This window comes from Diabrotica virgifera, chromosome 5 (assembly GCF_917563875.1).
Source record: "Diabrotica virgifera virgifera chromosome 5, PGI_DIABVI_V3a".
Taxonomy (NCBI): domain Eukaryota; kingdom Metazoa; phylum Arthropoda; class Insecta; order Coleoptera; family Chrysomelidae; genus Diabrotica; species Diabrotica virgifera.
Genome location: NC_065447.1, coordinates 185,584,333 through 185,605,134, shown reverse-complemented (window position 1 = coordinate 185,605,134; position 20,802 = coordinate 185,584,333). Strand labels below are relative to the sequence as shown.

At 31.6% G+C, this 20,802-nt stretch overlaps 1 protein-coding gene across 1 annotated transcript; it reads right to left on the bottom strand.

The window, feature by feature from the left end:
- Positions 1 to 1,280: 1,280 nt before the first annotated feature.
- LOC114328573 (kinesin-like protein costa) lies at positions 1,281 to 20,509 on the bottom strand. The gene is made up of 5 exons (XM_028277461.2): positions 19,791 to 20,509; positions 15,656 to 16,468; positions 10,897 to 11,547; positions 6,958 to 7,319; positions 1,281 to 5,423 (listed from the first exon to the last, which is right to left on the bottom strand). The coding sequence occupies exons 1-5, from the start codon at positions 20,389 to 20,391 to the stop codon at positions 4,986 to 4,988; spliced, it is 2,865 nt and encodes a 954-aa protein (XP_028133262.1). The 5' UTR covers positions 20,392 to 20,509; the 3' UTR covers positions 1,281 to 4,985.
- Positions 20,510 to 20,802: the final 293 nt, after the last annotated feature.

Genomic DNA, 20,802 nt, shown 5'->3' with positions numbered 1-20,802 from the left:
TTACATTTTCAAAATAGATAGGTATGAAGATAATTTTTTATTGGAATACAACTGAAACATTTAGAATTACGTACCTGCGGCTTTTCAAAACTATTTAAAAAGTCACTATAATTATAAATTTGATTTTATTTCTGTCCTCACAACAATAAAAACTAATATATACAATATTTTTTTTACCGATAACTTCCATATTGAACAATTATTGACAGATCATTTCAACACCCAATCAGAGCCCGTATAACGACTAATACCATACTGTCGGTGTGCGCATGCGCGCAGATCAATAAAATTTCACCCTCAATGAAATCGCGCCTAAAGAAGTATAACTTCAAAAATCTAATAACTTTTGTATTTTACTAACTGTAAATAAAGCAGTTTAAAAGGGGGTCAAAATATACTGAATAACCCTGTACATTCATTGGGGCCGACCGACCCGCTCTGTCCGGTCATACAGCTGACCGACTATAATAACTTTTATTTATATTCAATTTAGAATGTGTGTACTGATTTTCAGCCTTAGTAAATGGATTTAATTACCTTCGTAGGAAAGCAACTTTGATACCCTCTCAGTACCCCCTTTTCTACGTTTCGCTTGACCGACCGCAGTATATTTCTCTACACAATCACAGTAATCAACTGTGAAAAATTTAGCTTTAGTAAATTCAAAGAGATTTTTCAGCGCTGCCTCTCCGTCTATCGCTTTCTACTCATTTCCGATTTTATATTAGTCTAAATATCTAGTCGATCGTGGAAGACTGAAGTACATAATGTTGAAAGATTTCAATAATCATGATTTAACTTTGTGGGTATCTGTTTGGATGAAGATCTAATTATAAAAAAAATCGTTGATAGAGAGCAGGGAACGTAAATATTGGGTGCATGATGCTTGAAAAAAAAATCTGTTAGTGGACGAGACAAATTTTTCAATGCTTCAGAATGGTAATGTACATGTTAAATGAGTTGGAGCTGAAACTGAAAGAAAAATTGTCCAGGGAAGACACATATTTTATAAGATAATTTTAGTTTTATATATTTTTGTGCAATATAGGAATCCTGTACTAGCTAAAATACAGTTTGTTAGTAAATAAGTATGAAAAACTTTAAGGGCTAATGCTGCATGAAGAAATAATGCCGGTTTGCTCTATCAACATATGTCCGCAAATGCTTCGTTTCCGAGATACGGGGTGTTGAAATTTTTATTTCAAACTGCCAATTTATTTATTGCTCTAAGACCAGTTGAGCTATGAAAATGAAATTTGGTGAGTTTTACGAGGTAGTTATTACGCATTTTTTGACATACAATTAAGAATTTTGTATTCATCATTGGCGCGCATACGGGTAACAGTTTGAATTTTTTTAAAGAAAAAAATAGTACGCCACTGAGATATTTCAAATTAAAAATTATTTTTAAATTCCAGGTTTAATTTTTGATAAAAAACCTTTCTTTCCTTTTTTCACATGGTGCACCGTTTTATGCAGAAAAATAAAACATCTTGACGCGTATTTTTCATTTCTTAATACATTATTAAGAAATATCCAATAAATTAATACTAAACTGGAACAATAACAGAAAATATTACTAATATAAGTTTTTAACTAGGTGCAGACTTACAACACATGTTAAAAATGACCTCCTTTAGAGGTTACAGAAGAATTTTATAAAAATAGTACGCCACTGAGATATGTCAAATTAAAAATCATTTTTAAATTGCTGGTTTAATTTACGACAAAAAATCTTTCTGGTCTTTTTTCACATGCGGCGCCGTTTTATGCAAAAAAAAAGAATGTGTGTGTACTTTATACGCGCGTAAGAAGTTATACTTCTATTATATAATTTCAACTAAATAAATATGCTTAACAGTTACAATACCAAAAATTAACAATAATTACCAAAAACTAACCAAAACTTAACAATACCAAAAATTAAAAAAAATGTGTGTGTGTGTGTACTTTGTACGCACGTAAGAAGTTATACTTCTATTATATGATTTCAACGAAATTAATATACTTTAAACAGTTTATTTATATTTTATTTAAATATTAAACTAATTTTAATACTTACTACTTCTCAAAATTTTTTATTAAAACAGTGCTAAAAATTAAAATAATAAAAGAATAAAACACACACAAACAAACACATTGAAAATGCCACAAATGATTTCTGAACAATGTAGGAAAAAATTTTAACTAAATACGTATTTTCTGAAAAAAAAATTATATAATAAATAAACTTACAATTATAAAATGTATAAAAAAAGAATGTGTGTGTACTTTGTACGCACGTAAGAAGTTATACTTCTATTATATCATTTAAACGAAATTAATATACTTTTTATTTATATTTTATTTAAATATTAAAATAATTTATACTTACTACTTCTCAAACATTTTTATTAAAACAGTGCCAAAAATTAAAATAATAAAAGAATAAAACACACACAAACACATTAAAAATGCCACAAATGATTTCTAAACATTAATTTTCGGAAAATTTTTTAACTAAATACGTATTTTCTGAAAATAAAATTATATAATAAATATACTTACAATCATAAATGTATATTATTAAATGTATTATAAATGTATATAAAATGTGGGATTCGAACCAGCTTATCAGCGCGGTTGGTATTGGAGTTCATTCGCCTTAAACGCTTCGCCACGGAGACAATGTGTCATTATGTGCGAAGATCGACTAACTAAACGGATTAAACTTTTGACATTTTTGAATTAAATCAAATTATTTTGATTTTGAATTGAAATGATTTAGAATTGAAAAAATACAACAAAACATAGAGTAAGAAAACAATATATTAGGTGAATATTGATAGAAATTTTGATGGTAATCAAATTATGTAAATAAAAGTATTACATACTATGTATTTTGGTAGGTTCAAATAGGTAGGTACCTATGATACATTTACAATTATTACGTACCTGTTGCTTTTAAAAACTATTTAAAAGTCACTACAATTATAAACTTTTTGTTTCTGTCCTCACAACAATAAAACTAATATATTATACATTTGTTTACCTTCATATTGAACAATTATTTATTATTGACAGATCATTTCAACACCTAATCAGAGCCCGTATAACGATTAATACCATACTGTCGGTGTGCGCATGTGCGCAGATTAATATAAATTCACCCTCAATCTCAATCGCGCCTAAAGAAGTATAATTTCAAAAATAAAAGTTTCCATTGGGGTTCGAACCCGCTTATCAGCGCAGTTAGTATTGAAATTCATTCACCTTAAACTTTTACCCACGGAGACCATGTGTCATCATGTGCGAAGATCAACTAACTAAACGGATTAAACTTTTGACGGTTCTGAATTTAACCAAATTATTTTGATTTTGAATTGAAATTATTTAGAATTGAAAGAAATATTAGAATACAACAAAACATACAGTAAGAAAACAATATATTAGGTGAATATTGATAGAAATTTTGATGGTAATCAAATTATGTAAATCAAAGCATTACATACTATTTTGGTAGGTTCTTTTTAAATTTTCTAAATAGGTAGGTACCTATGAAATTTTTTAATAGGATACTGAAACATTTACAATTATTACGTACCTGTCGCTTTTAAAAACTATTTAAAAAGTCACTACAATATTATAAACTTGCTTTTTTCTCTGCCATCACAACAATAAAAACTAATATACACAACATTAATTTGTTTATCCAAAATCTCCATATTGAACAATTATTGACAGATGATTTTAACACTCAATCATATCCCGCATAACGTTTATACCATACTGTCAGTGTGCGCATGGGCCCAGTAAAATAAAAATGTACCCTCGTGCCTAAAGAAGTATAACTTCAAAAATGAATATGAATCGTCTGGGATTTGAACCCGCAATCTCTCGATCTCTGGATCGGATATAATTACAAATCATGGTGACAAATAGATCAAAGTGAAGTATAAAAATTAGATATTTTATTATCTTACGCCCGAGGAAGACAAATCCAAAGACACAAAAATTGTAATAAATAATACCTTTACTAAGAACACTAATATATTCTTTTAATGACTTATTTGCGCTGATACATACATAATTTGAAAGATTAGCAACGAACTGCATACTGTCTGTCTGCGCATGCGCCAGGGAATTATAAAATTTCACCCTCGATCGTAAAGAAGTATAACTTCAATAAAACATCTTAACGTTTACAAAGTATTTGAACTAAGTTTCTGTGCATATGGAAACTACCTCAAATACTTTGTAAGCGTAAAGATGTTTTATTTTTTTGTACAAAAACGGCGCCTCGTATAAAAAAAGGGCAAGAAAGATTTTTTGTCGTAAATTGAACAAGGAATTCAAAAATGATTTTTAGTTTGACAAACCTCAGTGGCGTCCTATTTTTTCTTAAAAAAATTCAGACCATTTATTAAAAAATTTATTATTAAATTTATAATTTATTATCAAATATTAAAAATAATTTTTAATTTTAAATATCTCAGTGGCATACTATTTCTTATTTTAAAAAAATTCAAACTATTACCCGTATGCGCGCCAATGATGAAAACAAAATTCTTAATTGTATGTCAAAAAATGCGCAATAACCACCTCCTAAAACTCACCAAATTTTATTTTCATAGCTCAACTGGTCTTAGAGCAATAAATAAATTGGCAGTTTGAAATAAAAATTTCAACACCCCGTATCTCGGAAACGAAGCATTTGCGGACATAGTTTATAGAGCAAACCGGCATTATTTCTTCATGTATAATTAGCCCTTAAAGTTTTTCATACTTATTTACTAACACCCTGTATATTCTTTAACAAATCTAATGATTATTATCTTAGTAATACTGATTAAATTTCAATAGTAATCTCCTTAAAGCAGCGTTTTACGTCATCTACAAGCCAAAATCATTGATACAAATCTGACCCCTACTACATATCCATCATTTCTATCTAAATGATGTCTACTTAGTTAATGTCAAAATCAAATTTTGCCAAATTCTTCCATCTATTTTGTGGTCTGCTGGATTATCAACTTGTTCTTTTGCCTGGTAATCTTCGCCTGGGGCGCTGGAATCACAGATTGCAACTGTCGCGGTACAATTTCATGCCTAGCTATACTTGTAATTCTCGTTATCAAACTACTGCTTTTACCAACTTGCTTGCTACCATTACCGATAGTTCTTGGTATCACTTTGCTTCCGATGCCTCTAGCAATTACTTGATCTGAATCTGCTGTGCCATCGTTAGCAAGATGCCTTAATACTATGTGAATCTTATCCTCATGCTGCTGTTGCATTAAAACCATTCTTCGTTCTCCTTCTAGTCGCACTTGTTGAAGAGTGTGGCTCAGATTTTGTAAGCGGCATGCTAGATTTTCGTTCTGATTTTCGAATTCTATTACTTGTAGTTCAAGTTTCTTGCTACTGCTTCTTAAATCTACGACCTAAAAACAAAAATCAAATAATTATTACATTGTTTAAGCTATTTATAAAATAAAGTTGTAAGTTCTGGAACTGTAGATGTACAGACGGACTTGGACAAGGTTATAGACGTTTAGAGAACGTATTGTATGTCTTTATGCGACGATACGGATCTGATTCCTGCGGTTATCCCGTGTACCTGAATGTACACTTTTCACTATCCTTCAACAGAGACACATCATACTCCTCTAGCAGACACCGACAACACAGTCTTTGAATCCGAACCTGGCATACTTTTTTCCAAGGTTGAATTTGCTCTGAAAATACTTGGAAGTTAAACAAAGCAGCAGGCTATGATTTCATTACCGCTGATGTCTTGAAGCATCTTCCGATATGTGGAGCAAGAATATTACATTAATTGTGTAATGAAATCTGGCGCACATGCGTCTGGCTTGAAAATTGGGGAAAACCATAATCATATCTCTACATAAGAAGTTCCAACAAATAGTTGTAACAACTATCCACTGGGAGGGTTGAAATGGAGGGGATTTGACATGTCAACAGTGCTTCCATGGTGGCAGAATTTGTAAGCCGTCCCCCACGGGCGATAAATTCAGTTCCTTTTCTTCACTATATTTTATTACCTTAGTAATAAAATCCACCTCTTCTTTTCAACCAGATCCTTTGGAAACACAAAGAATCTACATATTATCCCTCTTTCACTATGGTGGTTACAATCCGTACGAAAGCACATTACCGTTTTAAACAAAATACAATGAGTCACAAAAGTTCCTAACTTTTCCTTGGTTAATATCACTAAAAAACTATATTTCATAGAAATTTAAGACCAAATTATGGTGGTATTATCTTAAAAACACTATAATTAAGCAGAAAAAGCAGCAGAGGAAGCAAAATTTCAACTTTATAGGAATTAAAAAGGCTTAAGATTGGGCAAATCCTGGCTTTGTTTACAAATAACAATATGACAGTCGTGACGTCACACTTCGGCTATTAGCCTTAATATCTCTTCGTATTTTTCTATATTTAAACTATATTTTATGTATTATATCTATTACCCATTTAGGACATTTTCTACCCTATATAGAGTATTTATAGAAATTTTCTATTAATGTATTGATACATTAGCACAAAATTAATAGTAAAATTTTAAATAATCTCTGGTTTTTGTAAATCACACATAAAGCATACACATAAGATCGTCCCACGCGACGTCAGATTGTACCACGTGACCTGTAATCAGAGTTAACGCTCCCAACGGATAGACTATTAGCTCTAATATCACACTCCAGCAAGGTGATCCTCTACATCCTGCAACGTCATCTAAAAAACTTCTTAAGTTTGCAAATAGCACCTGAGCAGGCTGAGCTGGAAGCAGGTGAAGGGCAGAAGTACTGGAGAACAAATCCTTAATATGTATAAGAAACATCGTAGAAACAGCCACAGAATATCCAGTATAAGGATATAAAGAAAATTAAAGTGAACATTTTGATATGTATACCACTGTTTGCAATGTTATTTAACGAGAAATATTCTTACCTTTTGGAAATATTTATGTAACAACACTCTCATTTCACTCTCGCTTAATTTCATAAGTCTATCCATCAGTAATTTGTCTCCCTGTTCTTCAACTCTTTCTAGTGCCCTCTCACTGACTGGAATGTGACCGCAAATAATTTCGTTTTTGTATTCAATCGCCAAGTCTATGGCCTCGATTGCTTCTTCGTATTGGAATAATTTTCGTTCTTCAAATTCATTCAATATCTTTTTATTTTGTGATTTTATATCCATTTTGAGTTTCTGGTCTAAGAGAAAATCTCTGGTTTTTCTTAAATTTCGTATTTCGTGTCTTAGACATTCCAATTCTTCACTGGTAACAGGCACAGCCAAGTTGCAAATATCTGCAAAGTTTAAACATAAAAATACTAATAATAAATAAAATTCATATCAATTAAAAACAAAATCCACAAGGAAAAGAAAAATTTTTCCTGTAGTTCCAAAAGTTTGTCGCACTTATTAAGAAACACCCTGTACTGATGACGAACATGGCCAGTTGTTAAAGTACCTAACTTTTTTATTATCCATGTTAAGAAGACCTGAGGCTATGGTTGGGTTTTAATTTCAGTATTTTATAAATGATAGACTGGTCCACAGGGTGATGCGAACTTTGAGAAAAAAACACAATTTGATTCGTACACCCAGTATACAACGACAGTTTACCTGTCTAGCAACAATATTATTACAGCGATATTGTTAATGAGTAAGGCTATAGCATGGTAAAAAAATCACTTAAATCGGACAACGGGTTTAGGAAATTCGTGACATCAAATTGACCAAATTTTTAAGTGGATCGATTTTTTTGCACCTGAGTGTACTTATGAGGAAGACAAATCCACAGACATAAAAATTATAATAAATATATTTACTAAAAACACTAATAATATATTCTTTTCACGCACATCTTATTTGCGCTACATAAAAGAGACTACAGTAGCGATCAACAGGTAGCAACAAACGCGTTCCAAGATTGCGGCTCCAATTTTGAATATTTTATCGAGATATTTGGCACACATATTCGTAATATAATAAAGAATGGCGGTACAGAGCCCAATTTCAGAAATATGTTAGTACGTGGAAATTACTCTATAACTAAATAAAATATTGAAAAAAGGAGCCTGTACCGCCATTAAGAAGAAAAAAAATAAACATTCTTCAAATAAACTTTTTTATCCCATGCTTAGATTTTGTGTAATCTTGGAACTACTAAAATTTTTTATTTCTAACAAGAAATCGAACATATTATAACTAAATAACTAATTAGGCAACATAGAGAAATTATCACTGTCATTTTGACAAACCTGCGTCAGATTTTCTCTAATCTGTTCTGTCATCTTTATCGATATCTGTTCAGTGCAGTAGTGTGTTAATTTAAGAATTAGTTTTTGTTGTTTCATAGGAAAGTAGTGTTTATTGATAGTTAATTTATTATATATTTGTTGTTGTTGTATAAGTTGTTGGCCTCTTTGAAAGAATAGATTGTTGTTAATTGTGAGTTTTAGTTATACAGTATGTCCCTGTAAGTTGTATCCATATGGAAAACTTTTTTATTATTAATTTTACGAAAAAAGTTGTTGTTTATAAAAAGCTCTGCATGGTCCAAAACCTAAGATTTAACCATCAAATATCAAATTTTTTGAATATTATTCGAGGTATGTCAAAAAGTTTGAATTTCACTCAAGAGTAAAGTAGCTTTATTTTTCGCAATATTGAACATTTCTATTATGAAAAGTTGTTTGGAATTAAAAACTATACTCTAGTATGTAATTACATCCTTCTAATTGAAAAATTTTTTTTTTGAAGAATTAGGGATAACTAACATTATTTTCCGTTATTTCAATTCAGATAACTCTTTTATTATTAATTTTACGAAAAAAAAAATTCTTAATAAAAAGTTCTGGATGGTCTAAAACCTAAAATACAACCATCTTATATCAAATTTTATCAATTTTATACGAGGTATGTCAAAAAAAGAATGTGTGTGTACTTTGTACGCACGTAAGAAGATATTCTTCTATTATATAGGTAATCTAAACGAAGTAAATATACTTAACAGGTTATTTGTATTTTATTTAAAAATTAAACTAACTTTCTTATCTACCACTTTCAAAAAATTTTTATTAAAACAACCAAAAATAAAAAAAAATATGAATCGCCCAGGATTCGAACCCGCGTCGTTCCAATCTCGGAGCTAACGCCCTACCAACTACTCCAGCGAGGTCCTTGTAATTGACATGTAAGTTTCGGATTTTTTTTTTTTCGAAACGTTACTAAATTTATTTTTTTTAATAAAATTGTGGCTTATTTCCCATAGAAAATAGTTGATTATAAAAATGCCACAAGGAAATACCTTCAGAACAACATTTAGGATATAATTACACAACACGGCGACAGATAGTGTAAAAATGTTATGCCTACATAATATTTTATTATTTTACTACAGAGAAACACAAATCCAAAAACACAAGAATTATAATAAATAATACATTAACTAAAAACACTAATATATTCTTTTAATGACTTATTTGGACGGTTACAGATACATACATACCTATCTTGAAAGATTAGCAACGAACTACATTCTGTCTGTGTGCGCAGGCGCGCAGATTTATGTACAATTTTACCCTCAATCGAATCGCGCCCAAAAGAAGAATATCTTCAAAAATAAATTTAGATCAAAATTATAGTACCTACCTTTATAGTTCAGAATATTTCAATTAGAAGGATGTAATTACATACTGAGACATAGTTTTTAATTCTAAATAACTTTTCATAATAACAATTTTCGATATTGTGAAAAATAAACGTATTTTACTCTTGAGCGAAATTCATATTTTTTGACATACCTCGTATAAAATTGATAAAATTTGACATAAGATGGTTGTATTTTAGGTTTTAGACCATGCAGAACTTTTTATTAAGAATCACTTTTTTTCGTAAAATTAATAATAAAAGAGTTATCTGAATTGAAATAACTGAAAATAATGTTAGTTATCCATAATTTTTCAAAAAAAAAAAAAATTTCAATTAGAAGGATGTAATTGCATACTAGAATGTAGTTTTTAATTCCAAACACCTTTTCATAATGGCAATTTTCAATATTGTGAAAAATAAAGCTACTTTACTCTTGAGTGAAATTCAAACTTTTTGACATACCTTGTATAATATTCAAAAAAATTTGATATTTGATGGTTAAATCTTAGGTTTTGGACCATGCAGAGCTTTTTATGAAGAATAACTTTTTTTCGTAAAATTAATAATAAAAAAGTTTTCCATATGGATACAACTTACAGGGACATACTGTATATGTAGGTAGGTAAGTATATTTTACGTAAAAATATTTCGAATTCTAATGCGAGTATATAAAGTTTTAGGAGGAGTTTTTATTCTAAAAATATTATCAATAGTTTAACAAAATGGAAAAAGTAAATCAAACGAAAAATAAAGTGAAACCTTCCAAGAAAAAGTCAATTAAAAACCGTGCCAAAATTATGCAAAAATCGAAATTTGTTTCGCTTCACAACAAAAAATGATTATTTATTATTGTTTTATTATTAGATATTTCATGCAAATACCTTTCTAAATACCTATCTTAACATAAAATTTTCACCCATTTTGGTTTATATTTATAAATATCTATTTATTAATAATAAACTCGTTTTCTATTACTTCCATTTAGCGCGACTATGATATTGTCAAAATATTAATCTTAGATAATGTCAAAGATTACCACTGTTGCCAAAATTTATGATACCATCTCCCGAAGTTATATTTTGTTGCTACCTGTTGATCGCTACTGTTTACTCTTAAAAGATGTAGCGACTAATACCATACTGTCGGTGTGCGCATGCGCCAAGGAATGTAAAGATTCGCCCTCGTGCCTAAAGAAGTATAACTTCAAAAAGAATGAATTAAACCTACCTGAATTATTTGTCACTTTATTTGAACAAAGAACAAGTTGCATATCTTGTAAACTGTCATTACTTTTCTTTTCGCTACTCGAACTATCCTTAGACTTACTAATTCTGCTCGCTTCATCTCGAATTTGTACCTCATAATTCTGCCTCCTTTTCTCCTCTTTTTTCTTGTACTTCTTTAACTTTTCCAGTTGCTTTTTTGAAGCTTCTAGACTGCCTTTTAGGTCCATCAATTTTTTTCCTTCCTCAGCGATATGATCTTTTAGACTTTTTACATTATTTAATTTAGTTTCTAGCTGTTCCAATTCTGATTTATATTGTTCTTCTAAATAATGATTTTTTTGACTTTGAGCTTGTAACATTTTGGACTCTATATTTTCGCAGTCTTTCTTGAGTATTTGGTATTTTTGATCAATTTTCACAAATGCATGAGATTGGGTTTCTTTATGCTGCAACAACTGCTGCATTAGATTCTGTTTTACTTTGATTGTCTGCTCTAGATCATTGATTTGTTTTTGATAACCTTGTATAGCGGCAGTTATTTGTTTCAGTACTTTCTTCTTGGACTCATAGGTTAATGAATTTGATTTTGGGTCACCTTCTGGCACAGTATCTTCCTCAGGTACTTTAATGGAATTTGTTATGCTCCACAGATCTATAAATAATAATTAGAAAAAGTATTTTATAATAATAAAGTACAAATACAAAATTATAAAATATTAAAAGTAAAAAAAGTAATATTGCACTAGGGGAGTACCGGAAGAAACTGGAAGGAAGCCTTGTAAATCTGGGCGTATCAGAGAATCCTACGAATAAGTTGGGTGAATAGAGTTTGTAACGAATCTGTTCTGCATCGGATGGGAAAAGTTATGGAAGTCGTCAGAACAGTCAAGAATCGCAAACTTGAATATTTTGGCCATGTTATGCGACACCCAGAGAGATATAACATACTCCATTTAATAATACAAGCAGGGCCGCGTTTAGGTCAAATAACGTCCTAGGCAATTCTCTAGTAGCCGCCCTTCAAACATGTACCATTTTTGCGAAAAAAAAAATGCAAGCAGAATTTTTTATTTACATAAGAATGTTAGGTTCTTCAAATAATGTGTTAAAAATATTCTTTATTGTACATCAGGCGTAATGTTACTACATATTAGTATTATAAGTGTGTTTGAGCGTTTTGACCTGTGCCCAATGCATGCGTTTTAATTCATGATACGTAGAAATTGCCTGTTTGTAAGCGCGCCTACTCGTTCGATTTTAAATGAGAGATGCATTGAAAACATTACTCAAGCACTATGTGTTTATAGCTTTGTTTAACAATAAAAAAAATTAATTTTTAGCAATGCAAATAATCAAAACCGGTATAATTTGACATGAACTTTCAAATGCGGTAAGCAGAATTGCTATTTTATTTTTTAATCAAAAGTTATTCGGGTCCAAAAATTGCAATTTTTCGATATTTTGAAAGTTCAACCGCGTTTATCTCGAAAACTATGCATCCTACGAAAAAACTTGTAACAACATTTTTTGCTTAGAATGACCCAAAAAATAGAAAAAAGGTTTGTTTTGCTAAGAATCGCTGTTATGTAATTCCTCAAGTTCTTTGTTTATAACAATCTTATCGACATCCGGATCAACTGTTAACCAAAAAATTCGTGTTCTACGGGACAGAATACATAAAAAAACTTCTACTAAAAAGGTAAGTCCATACGAATAAAGTATGCCGTTGTTAAGAGGAAACAGTAGCGATCAACAGGTAGCAAAAACGCGGTCCAAGATTGCGGCTGTAATTTTGAATATTTTTTCGAGATATTAGGCACACATATTCGTAATATAATAAAGAATGGCGGTACAGAGCCCAATTTGAAAAATATATTAATATGTGGAAATTACTCTGTAATTAAATACAATATTAAAAAAACGAGCCTGTACCGCCATTAAGAAGAACAAAAAAATACACTTTTTTCAAATAAACTTTTTTATCCGATACCTAGATTTTGTGTCATTTTGGAACTACTAAATTTTTTTATTTCATTAGTAGTTCCAAAATGACACAAAATCTAGGCATCGGATAAAAAAGTTTATTTGAAGAAAGTGTATTTTTTTGTTCTTCTTAATGGCGGTACAGGCTCGTTTTTTTAATATTGTATTTAATTACAGAGTAATTTCCACATATTAATATATTTTTCAAATTGGGCTCTGTACCGCCATTCTTTATTATATTACGAATACGTGTGCCAAATATCTCGAAAAAATATTCAAAATTACAGCCGCAATCTTGGAACGCGTTTTCGCTACCTGTTGATCGCTACTGTTTCACCTTAAAGTTATTCTAAATGTTTATAAACTAGGATTTTTTACTATATTAGATACTTTTTTATCTTTTATTAATACACTTTGATAGTATCACTTTTCTACTTTCATTTGGCATGCGCAGAATTGTCCTATCTTCATTATTTTCTGTCATTTGTTATTGCAAAACAAAGGTCTCTGGGATAAACAAATAGAATAACTTTTAAACTAATTAATGGATCGGTCTCAAATTTTGAGGGTTTCTTATCTACTCCAATGCCCAACTTTAAGTGAAACACTACAGTTATAAGTTAGTTTTAGTAAAAGTAATTTTGAAGGTTTTTCAATGTTTAAAAAAATAAATTTTGTAATTTTATGTCAACTACAGTGAAACCTACCATATCCGGATCAATGTGGCGACAGACCGATCCGGATATGAAAAAATCCGGATATCAAGACCACTACTTCTTTTCATACATTCCACTAATCAACGCCGTCAATAACTTTCGTCGATAGACACGTTTTATAGATTCTATAATACATTATTTATGCTAACAGCAGGAGTGCCCTTCTCGGTAGATTTCGGTAGATCCGGACGGCGCAGAACCGTCCGGATATGGGAAGGTCCGGATATGACTGTATTTGCTTTTTAATTGAGTGCAAAAAATGGAAAAAATCGCGTTGATTGCACTAAATTGTTAATAATTAAAAAACGGACGCGAACTCTAGGCAGGAAACATGTAGGTTTTCATCCTATAGGTCAACAGTCAACAATAACTAAAAAAGTAGTCAGCTACCTCGATATTTCAGTATCCCGAGCATGGTCTATTTCTTGCTTATTTCACTGGAGTATATCTGTGCGACGACACGAACCTTATCTACTTGTAATAATACAGTTTGAAAATCCCAACTTGATGTCCTACTGTAGACAAGTCAAATCTTTAGTTTCTGCAAAATGTGCAATATTGAAGTGTTCAATGGCTCACCACCTTTGCCGAGCTGCCGGCGGCCTAATGATCACTAAATTTATAACTTTTGTCCTTTTTGAATGAATAGTGTTAAGATAACAGAATGCTATGTTTGTTTTATTTTTGTTATGAATGCAATTTGTTTTATTCTATTTAGAAATGAATGCCTACTTCTATTTCATTGATGGATGAACATACATACTTGTTATTCGATTTTAATTTTTATATACAAATATTTTTTTGTAAAGTATTTTTGCCGCCCTTTCACAATTTGCCGCCCTAGGCAACTGCCTATATTGCCTAATGGATAAAGCAGCCCTGAATACAAGGCAAGGTAGAGATGGGAGAAGAGGGCCAGGTCGAAGAATGTCATGGCTTATAAACCTGAGAGAATGGTTTAACAGATCCTCTGCATCTTTTTTCAGAGCTGCCGTCAACAATATTACTATAGCCAATTTGATAGTCAACGCTCAATAATTGAGCATAGCACACGAAGAAGAAGGGGAGTACTGACAGAAGTGAAAATTTTTATAGGTGGCCCTGGATATTATCTTTTGTATTAAAAGGAAAGGAAGAAAAATATTTAAATTTATTTTAATTTGTTTAATATATCGATATGATATAAAAAAAGAAGACTTTCTGATGCCAAATTCAAGAAGATCCTTCCTTATGCCAAATGGGTTCTATCTACTGAATACCTAGTATGAGGTTCCAACTTTATAAAATAAAACTAATCATAGGGTTAATAAATAAAAAATCAAAATGTGTATGGTCCTGCAGAAAATATCTATACTGATGAAAGCAGGTGTCTTCCTGGACGAATATTATTGAAACAATATCAAGAAACAAAGTTTGGCTTTAAAGGTATGAATTGGTTAAAACATTGCTACATCCTATGAAAGTTTATTGCAGATTCAAGAAGGCACTGACATTTGAGTTTATTAATGCCAATTTCCATTCCTACTTTGTGAATACAATCAAGAAGAATTTGGAGACCTTCAGTGTTTTCTAGCAGAATTACTTTATCATCCGCATGTCTAATTACATTAAGTAATTCCCCATAGGCTCCCTATCAAGTGCTTTTTTAAATTAACGGTCTAAGTATCTGCTAACAGGGCACTGTAAGCTGAATAGGCAGTTAAAGCTGATGGGATTGGCAAATCATGACCTATGAAGATTCTGCCACCTAGAGGAAGAAACAACAGAGCACATTTTGTGTCAGTGTGAAAACATAGCAAATGTGGAGTGCTTTGTATTAGGTGAAGAAAAGGCACTGGCAAACAGCTACATGAAAGGTTCAGTCTTGAAATCAATATTATTCGACCTTTTAAAAAGGGTCAGACTAAAGAATCTAATATAGGGTTAGAGGACTACAATAGATCTGAAAATATAGCAGTGGAATAGACCGAAGGCCACCTCATTGAATCTATCTACCTATGTTCCGATTAAAGATTGAACATACAACTAAAACTACCATTTAAAAGAAAAATGTGAACTCACCTACAGAATGAACACTACCTCTTCTACATCTTGCTCCCTTTGAATGGTAAGTATTACTGGAACTATTTGGTGTATCTTTCGTATCATCAGAACTACTGTTATCAGTATTATTACATTCTGTAACAATATGATCAGTGGCTATTCTAAAATTATCCATTAATCCATCTAATTTTTCAAATAACGTTTGAGATTCTTCTTCCTCAAGCACACTCTCACTTTCACTAAGCACACTTTCAGAACTATCTTCAATTTCCTCTTCAATTCTTTCTAAAGATCTATGTGGTTCTGAATTTTCACTTAGGCATTCCTCGCATTCTTGCTTTAAAGTTAACCATTGTGAAATCTGGTCCACTTCAGTTTGATTTAGGCCTCCGTTTAGTACCAGCTTTTGAAATAGTTCTTCGGCATTTGAAACTAATTTAAATAGTTGGTTGGCAGCAAATTGCAACCCAAACACATCTAAACTATCCTGGATTGTTTCGTATGTAACATAAGAATTGACAGTTACAAAGTTTTTTATCAGTCTGCATCTAAGTGCCAGTTGTAGAGAGTACAATGTTTCCGTAAAGTCTTGAATTAAAGGAGATATACAACATATTACTAAAGTCTTAGCCCGTCCTCCAAATGAATCTCTTAGTAAGGTAGTTAACACTGATTGGTTGAAAGGCACATGTTCTACATTGAATTGATTGGCATAAGGCTCAGACAATGTTACAACACATTGTTGAAGAGCTCTTAATCCTGGATCTACAGGTAAAGTTTGCATGATGCCATTGCTGCCATATACCATTACTTTTTCACTTCCGGAGAGATCTGCAAAGGAATAGGTGATATTATACAAATTTGATATAGCTGATTCACTCAGCTTAGAAATTGTGATAGAGTGATTATTGAAAGCTTTATAACATAAAAATAGTGGGAATAAACTTACTGTTGCAGACTTCTTACATTGGAAAAATAATAATAATCATGAATAATGGAAGTGTAGGTATCTATATTCATTAATTTTGATTTAAAACTTTCCCTTTGTAAATAGTTCAAACAACTATAAGATTTTAAAAATAAACATCTAAATCTTCATTTTATTATTTAATTGATGTAATTTTATTTTGATGAATAAATTGCATGTGAATTTGGTTTATTTTAAGTTACAATTACAGTAAAACCTCGATATAACGGACTAATTGGGGGAAGGGGTGTCCGTTATAGCCAAAAGTCTGTTGTATAAAAATACCTGTCTATTCATTTTGGCCAAATTCCAAAAATTCACGGAATTTGTCCATGTTGAATATATAGACAGGTAGTGAGGTGGAACTTTTAGACTTCCCTGTGTCTTCTTTCATTCATCATTCGTTTGGTTTGCAAGTAATAGAAACCACTAATAGGCATAACCAGAAATTTAGTTCCATTAGAGGTTTTATTTCTCTGGAAATAAAACTTCGAATTGTTTTAAGCAGATACAGTGGAACCTGCTTAATTCGAACTTCCTTAATTCGAAATCTTCTTTAATTCGAATCTTTATTCTGGTCCATAGCATTTCCTACACCTATAAGTAATGGTAAAAAGTCGTGAATACAGTACAATCTGCCACATCTGGATCAATCTGGCGACAGACTGATCCGGATACGAAAAAATCCGATATCAAGACCACTTCTTTTATAGTTTCTGAAACGTTTTCTCCTTCATAAATTCCAATAATCAACGCTGTCAATAACTTTTGTCGATAGACACGTTTTATAGATTCTATAATACCTTGATTTCGCCATCTTTTAGTTCTTTTGGGTCGGCATGAGAGGGTACGTTGTCCAACAGCAGGACTGCCTTTCTCGGTAGATGCGGACGGCAGAACCGTCCGGATATGGGGAGGTCTGGATATGACAGGTCCAGATGTGGCAGGTTGTACAGTAGTTTGAATTATATTTTGGATAATTCGAACTTTTCTACTATCTTTTCTGAATATCTTAGAATCTTTTGTCATTACTAAGAAGCTAAATTCTAAAAAGCGGCTAAAAATTTCGGATCTCTTTGGAAAAAAATAAAGTCGGTCTTTTTCATAGCTTGCAAATATTTTAATTGGTATTTTTGGCCGAATTTTGTTGGCCCACTTTTTTAGGTTGACAAAACGCGGCCGGGATAGAAACAAAAACATCTCCAGCGATAAAAATGATCAACTACTGTTTTTTGCTGATCAACTACTGATATTTATCATTATTTGCAGATGTTTTTGTAGGCAATCCTTGTTTTTGTAGATTTATTTTTTAATTCAAATTTTTGGATAATTCGAATTTTTTTAACGGTCCCCCGAGATTCGAATTATCCAAGTTTCACTGTATCTCTACTACATTACTGCATACATAAGTTATTTTTTGTAATTCAGCATTGGGAGGCTGGATATGTTTGAGTTTGTTCAGAGAGATCTACCCCTCAGAAGATCTCTAATGAGAGTGAAACATATATATAAGGGCATTAAAAGTACCAAGGAAAATTTTGGAGGAAAAATGGAGAACAGCATTTGGAGCAGAAGAAGAAATGAAGATGGGGAGCCCAGCATACTAGGGATATAAGAACCAAATGACTAAGATAGCTAGGGCACATATAGAGGATGTCAGAGGGTAGGATACTAAAAATGGTATTGTCAAATACAAATTGGAAGATGTCAAAGAGGTCGACCCAGAACAAGGTGAAAAATGGATGTAGAATCTGGTCCAAAAAGACTCACTGTCACTCAGTGTCAGAGAGGATGAAAGCAAAGGACAAGGACGGATGGAGGAAAAGGGTCAATCAAGAGGGCTTGCTGCACTCAACACGCTAGTTATTATTATTAATCATTTTCTCTGGCAACATTAATTTCAGATACAACACTACCAATATTAGTCGTAACTTATGAACTACTTTTGATTTAACATATTTTGCTCTTATATTTTATTAGTGAGATACATCCACATTTATAGTGCATTGACTTATGCATTATTTTGATAAGTTGTATACCAAGCAATAAACACAGCAGGGGTTTAAGATTGTTTAATTAGGATTTAAAGCGGAAAAGATAAATTACAAATTTTCAACAATAGAGGATTTATAAGAGGAGATTATTTTTATTACTTTGGCATTATTTTTAAAAGGCTGTTAGGATAAACGAAGGCACTATTTCTGTGAACATTCTTTAACACATTCACGGACACGCTGTCATTGTATACATGTACTCTTATGGAGTAAATGACTTTATATGCAGTCATGACAGCAAATGTGTTAACTGTGTCTGTTTGAAGAGCATGCTAATAACTGGCAAAATAACGCAAAAGATGGAAAACAATACAGTATGAAGTAAAAAGAGATGAAACTAGTAGAGGTGGAAATTATCAGTAGTAATTGCACAAGAGCTCTAAAATTATTGAATTTTTCCCAAGTGACACTTTGACAGTTTTAATTTTACAATCCGAAGGCGAGTGAAATTATGTCAAAGTGTTACGAGGGCAAAAATTCTATATTAATTTTGGAGATCAAGTGCAATTTGTTGCGATTATTTCATGAATAAAACTGTTCAAAACCAAAATTTTATTGTAATTTATTTATGTAAGTACAGATTAGTACAATTATACAAACAGTTGTTATAAATATTAATTTGACGGTTAAAAGTCATCACTTTTATAATTTTTAAAACATTAATTGTTATTAATGTCCCTAAATGTATTTTTTCGTAGCAACGAATGGCATCTGACGTAATATACTTGACGACAGGAAATTATCAAAAATTATCGATTTAATTTAGATTTCTGTAGCTTTCTATTGGTCAGAATCTCCTATAAATGAAATAATCGATATAAATTTATAAATTAACATTACATTACATAGTTTCCCACCTTTAGACGTATCGGAGAAGTCTGACAACTACTGTCACTATGACAGAATTTTATAAAATACTCCTATCACGGATGTCTAAAGGTGGGAAACTATGTAATGTAATGTTAATTTATACGTTTATATCGATAATTTCCACCTCTAGTAGTTTCATCCCTTTTTATTTCACAATGTATTGTTTTTCATATTTTGTGTTATTTTGCATGTTTTTAGCACGCTTATCACTGTATGCATATTTTACATAATAAATAAACAATTATTTTACTGATCTACATACCTGCAAAACTTGCTGTGGCTATCCTATGTTGAACAGTTGAATCAATCACCCACTGCTGTTCCAAAGTTAAAGTAAATAATGAATGTGCCCCTTTTGGTGTCAAATTGGACAATCCTATCTGAATATGCCTAAACGCATCTAAAATTCCCATACACTCCACACTGGAACCACCTATCAAATCTTGAACAGTCTCCCCACAAATTTGAGACCAAGTTATGTGAATCGAATAACTTCTATCTCTATATTGTCCAACTTTGGTGAATACTTCTCTGATAAACCTTGGTATTATACCGTGTTCGGCCTCACTTGCTGCAAAATGAAAACCTGGTCCAAACAGAGTATAACTTTTTCCTGTTCCAGTTTGACCAAAAGTGACTATGGAAACATCACAACCTTCCAGTAAAAGATTTACCATTGGCATAACGGCTGTGGAGAAGATTGAACTTTGACAAGCATTTGTTGGCAAGGCATAATTTACAGGATACACTTGATTATTAAGTTGAATGGTGTTATTGATGGAATTGGTTTGAACACAGACCATTTCTCCATTGTTATATTCCAACGGACAAACTCTAACGGCCGTTTCAATCTGAACTTCCATGGTGTTTGAAAAAGATCGCTTTAAATATTAGATATCAAATATTTTGAAAATTTTATCCAAAATAAAATTTTCTGGTAAGATTTAAACATTTCCCTTAAACAGTTGCTCACAATCACAATCACAATCACAAATCAAATCACAAATTCAATATGAAAACAATTAGATCAGTGTTGCCACTACTTTGACTTTGACATCTGTCAAAAAGGTAAAGGCTGGTTTAAACGACTCGTGTAGTTGGCAAATATACAATTATTTGCCTACTTGGCAAGTATACGAGCTTTGCGATTGCGATGGTAAGAGGACGCTCACACGACGTGTACAATTCACAATAGGGAACTTGCACATTTTTTTTATTACATAATAGGTTTGTTCCAACATGAACTTTTGGACGGTCCAGAAACCGTCACGAAA

Excerpts from the sequence above, each read along its gene's own strand:
- LOC114328573 (XM_028277461.2), bottom strand. The coding sequence starts at position 20,391 with ATGGAAGTTCAGATTGAAACGGCCGTTAGAGTTTGTCCGTTGGAATAT. Across the intron at positions 16,469-19,790 it reads AGCCACAGCAAGTTTTGCAG|ATCTCTCCGGAAGTGAAAAA; the intron begins GTATGTAGATCA and ends ATTCCTTTGCAG. Across the intron at positions 11,548-15,655 it reads AGGTAGTGTTCATTCTGTAG|ATCTGTGGAGCATAACAAAT; the intron begins GTGAGTTCACAT and ends TATTATTTATAG.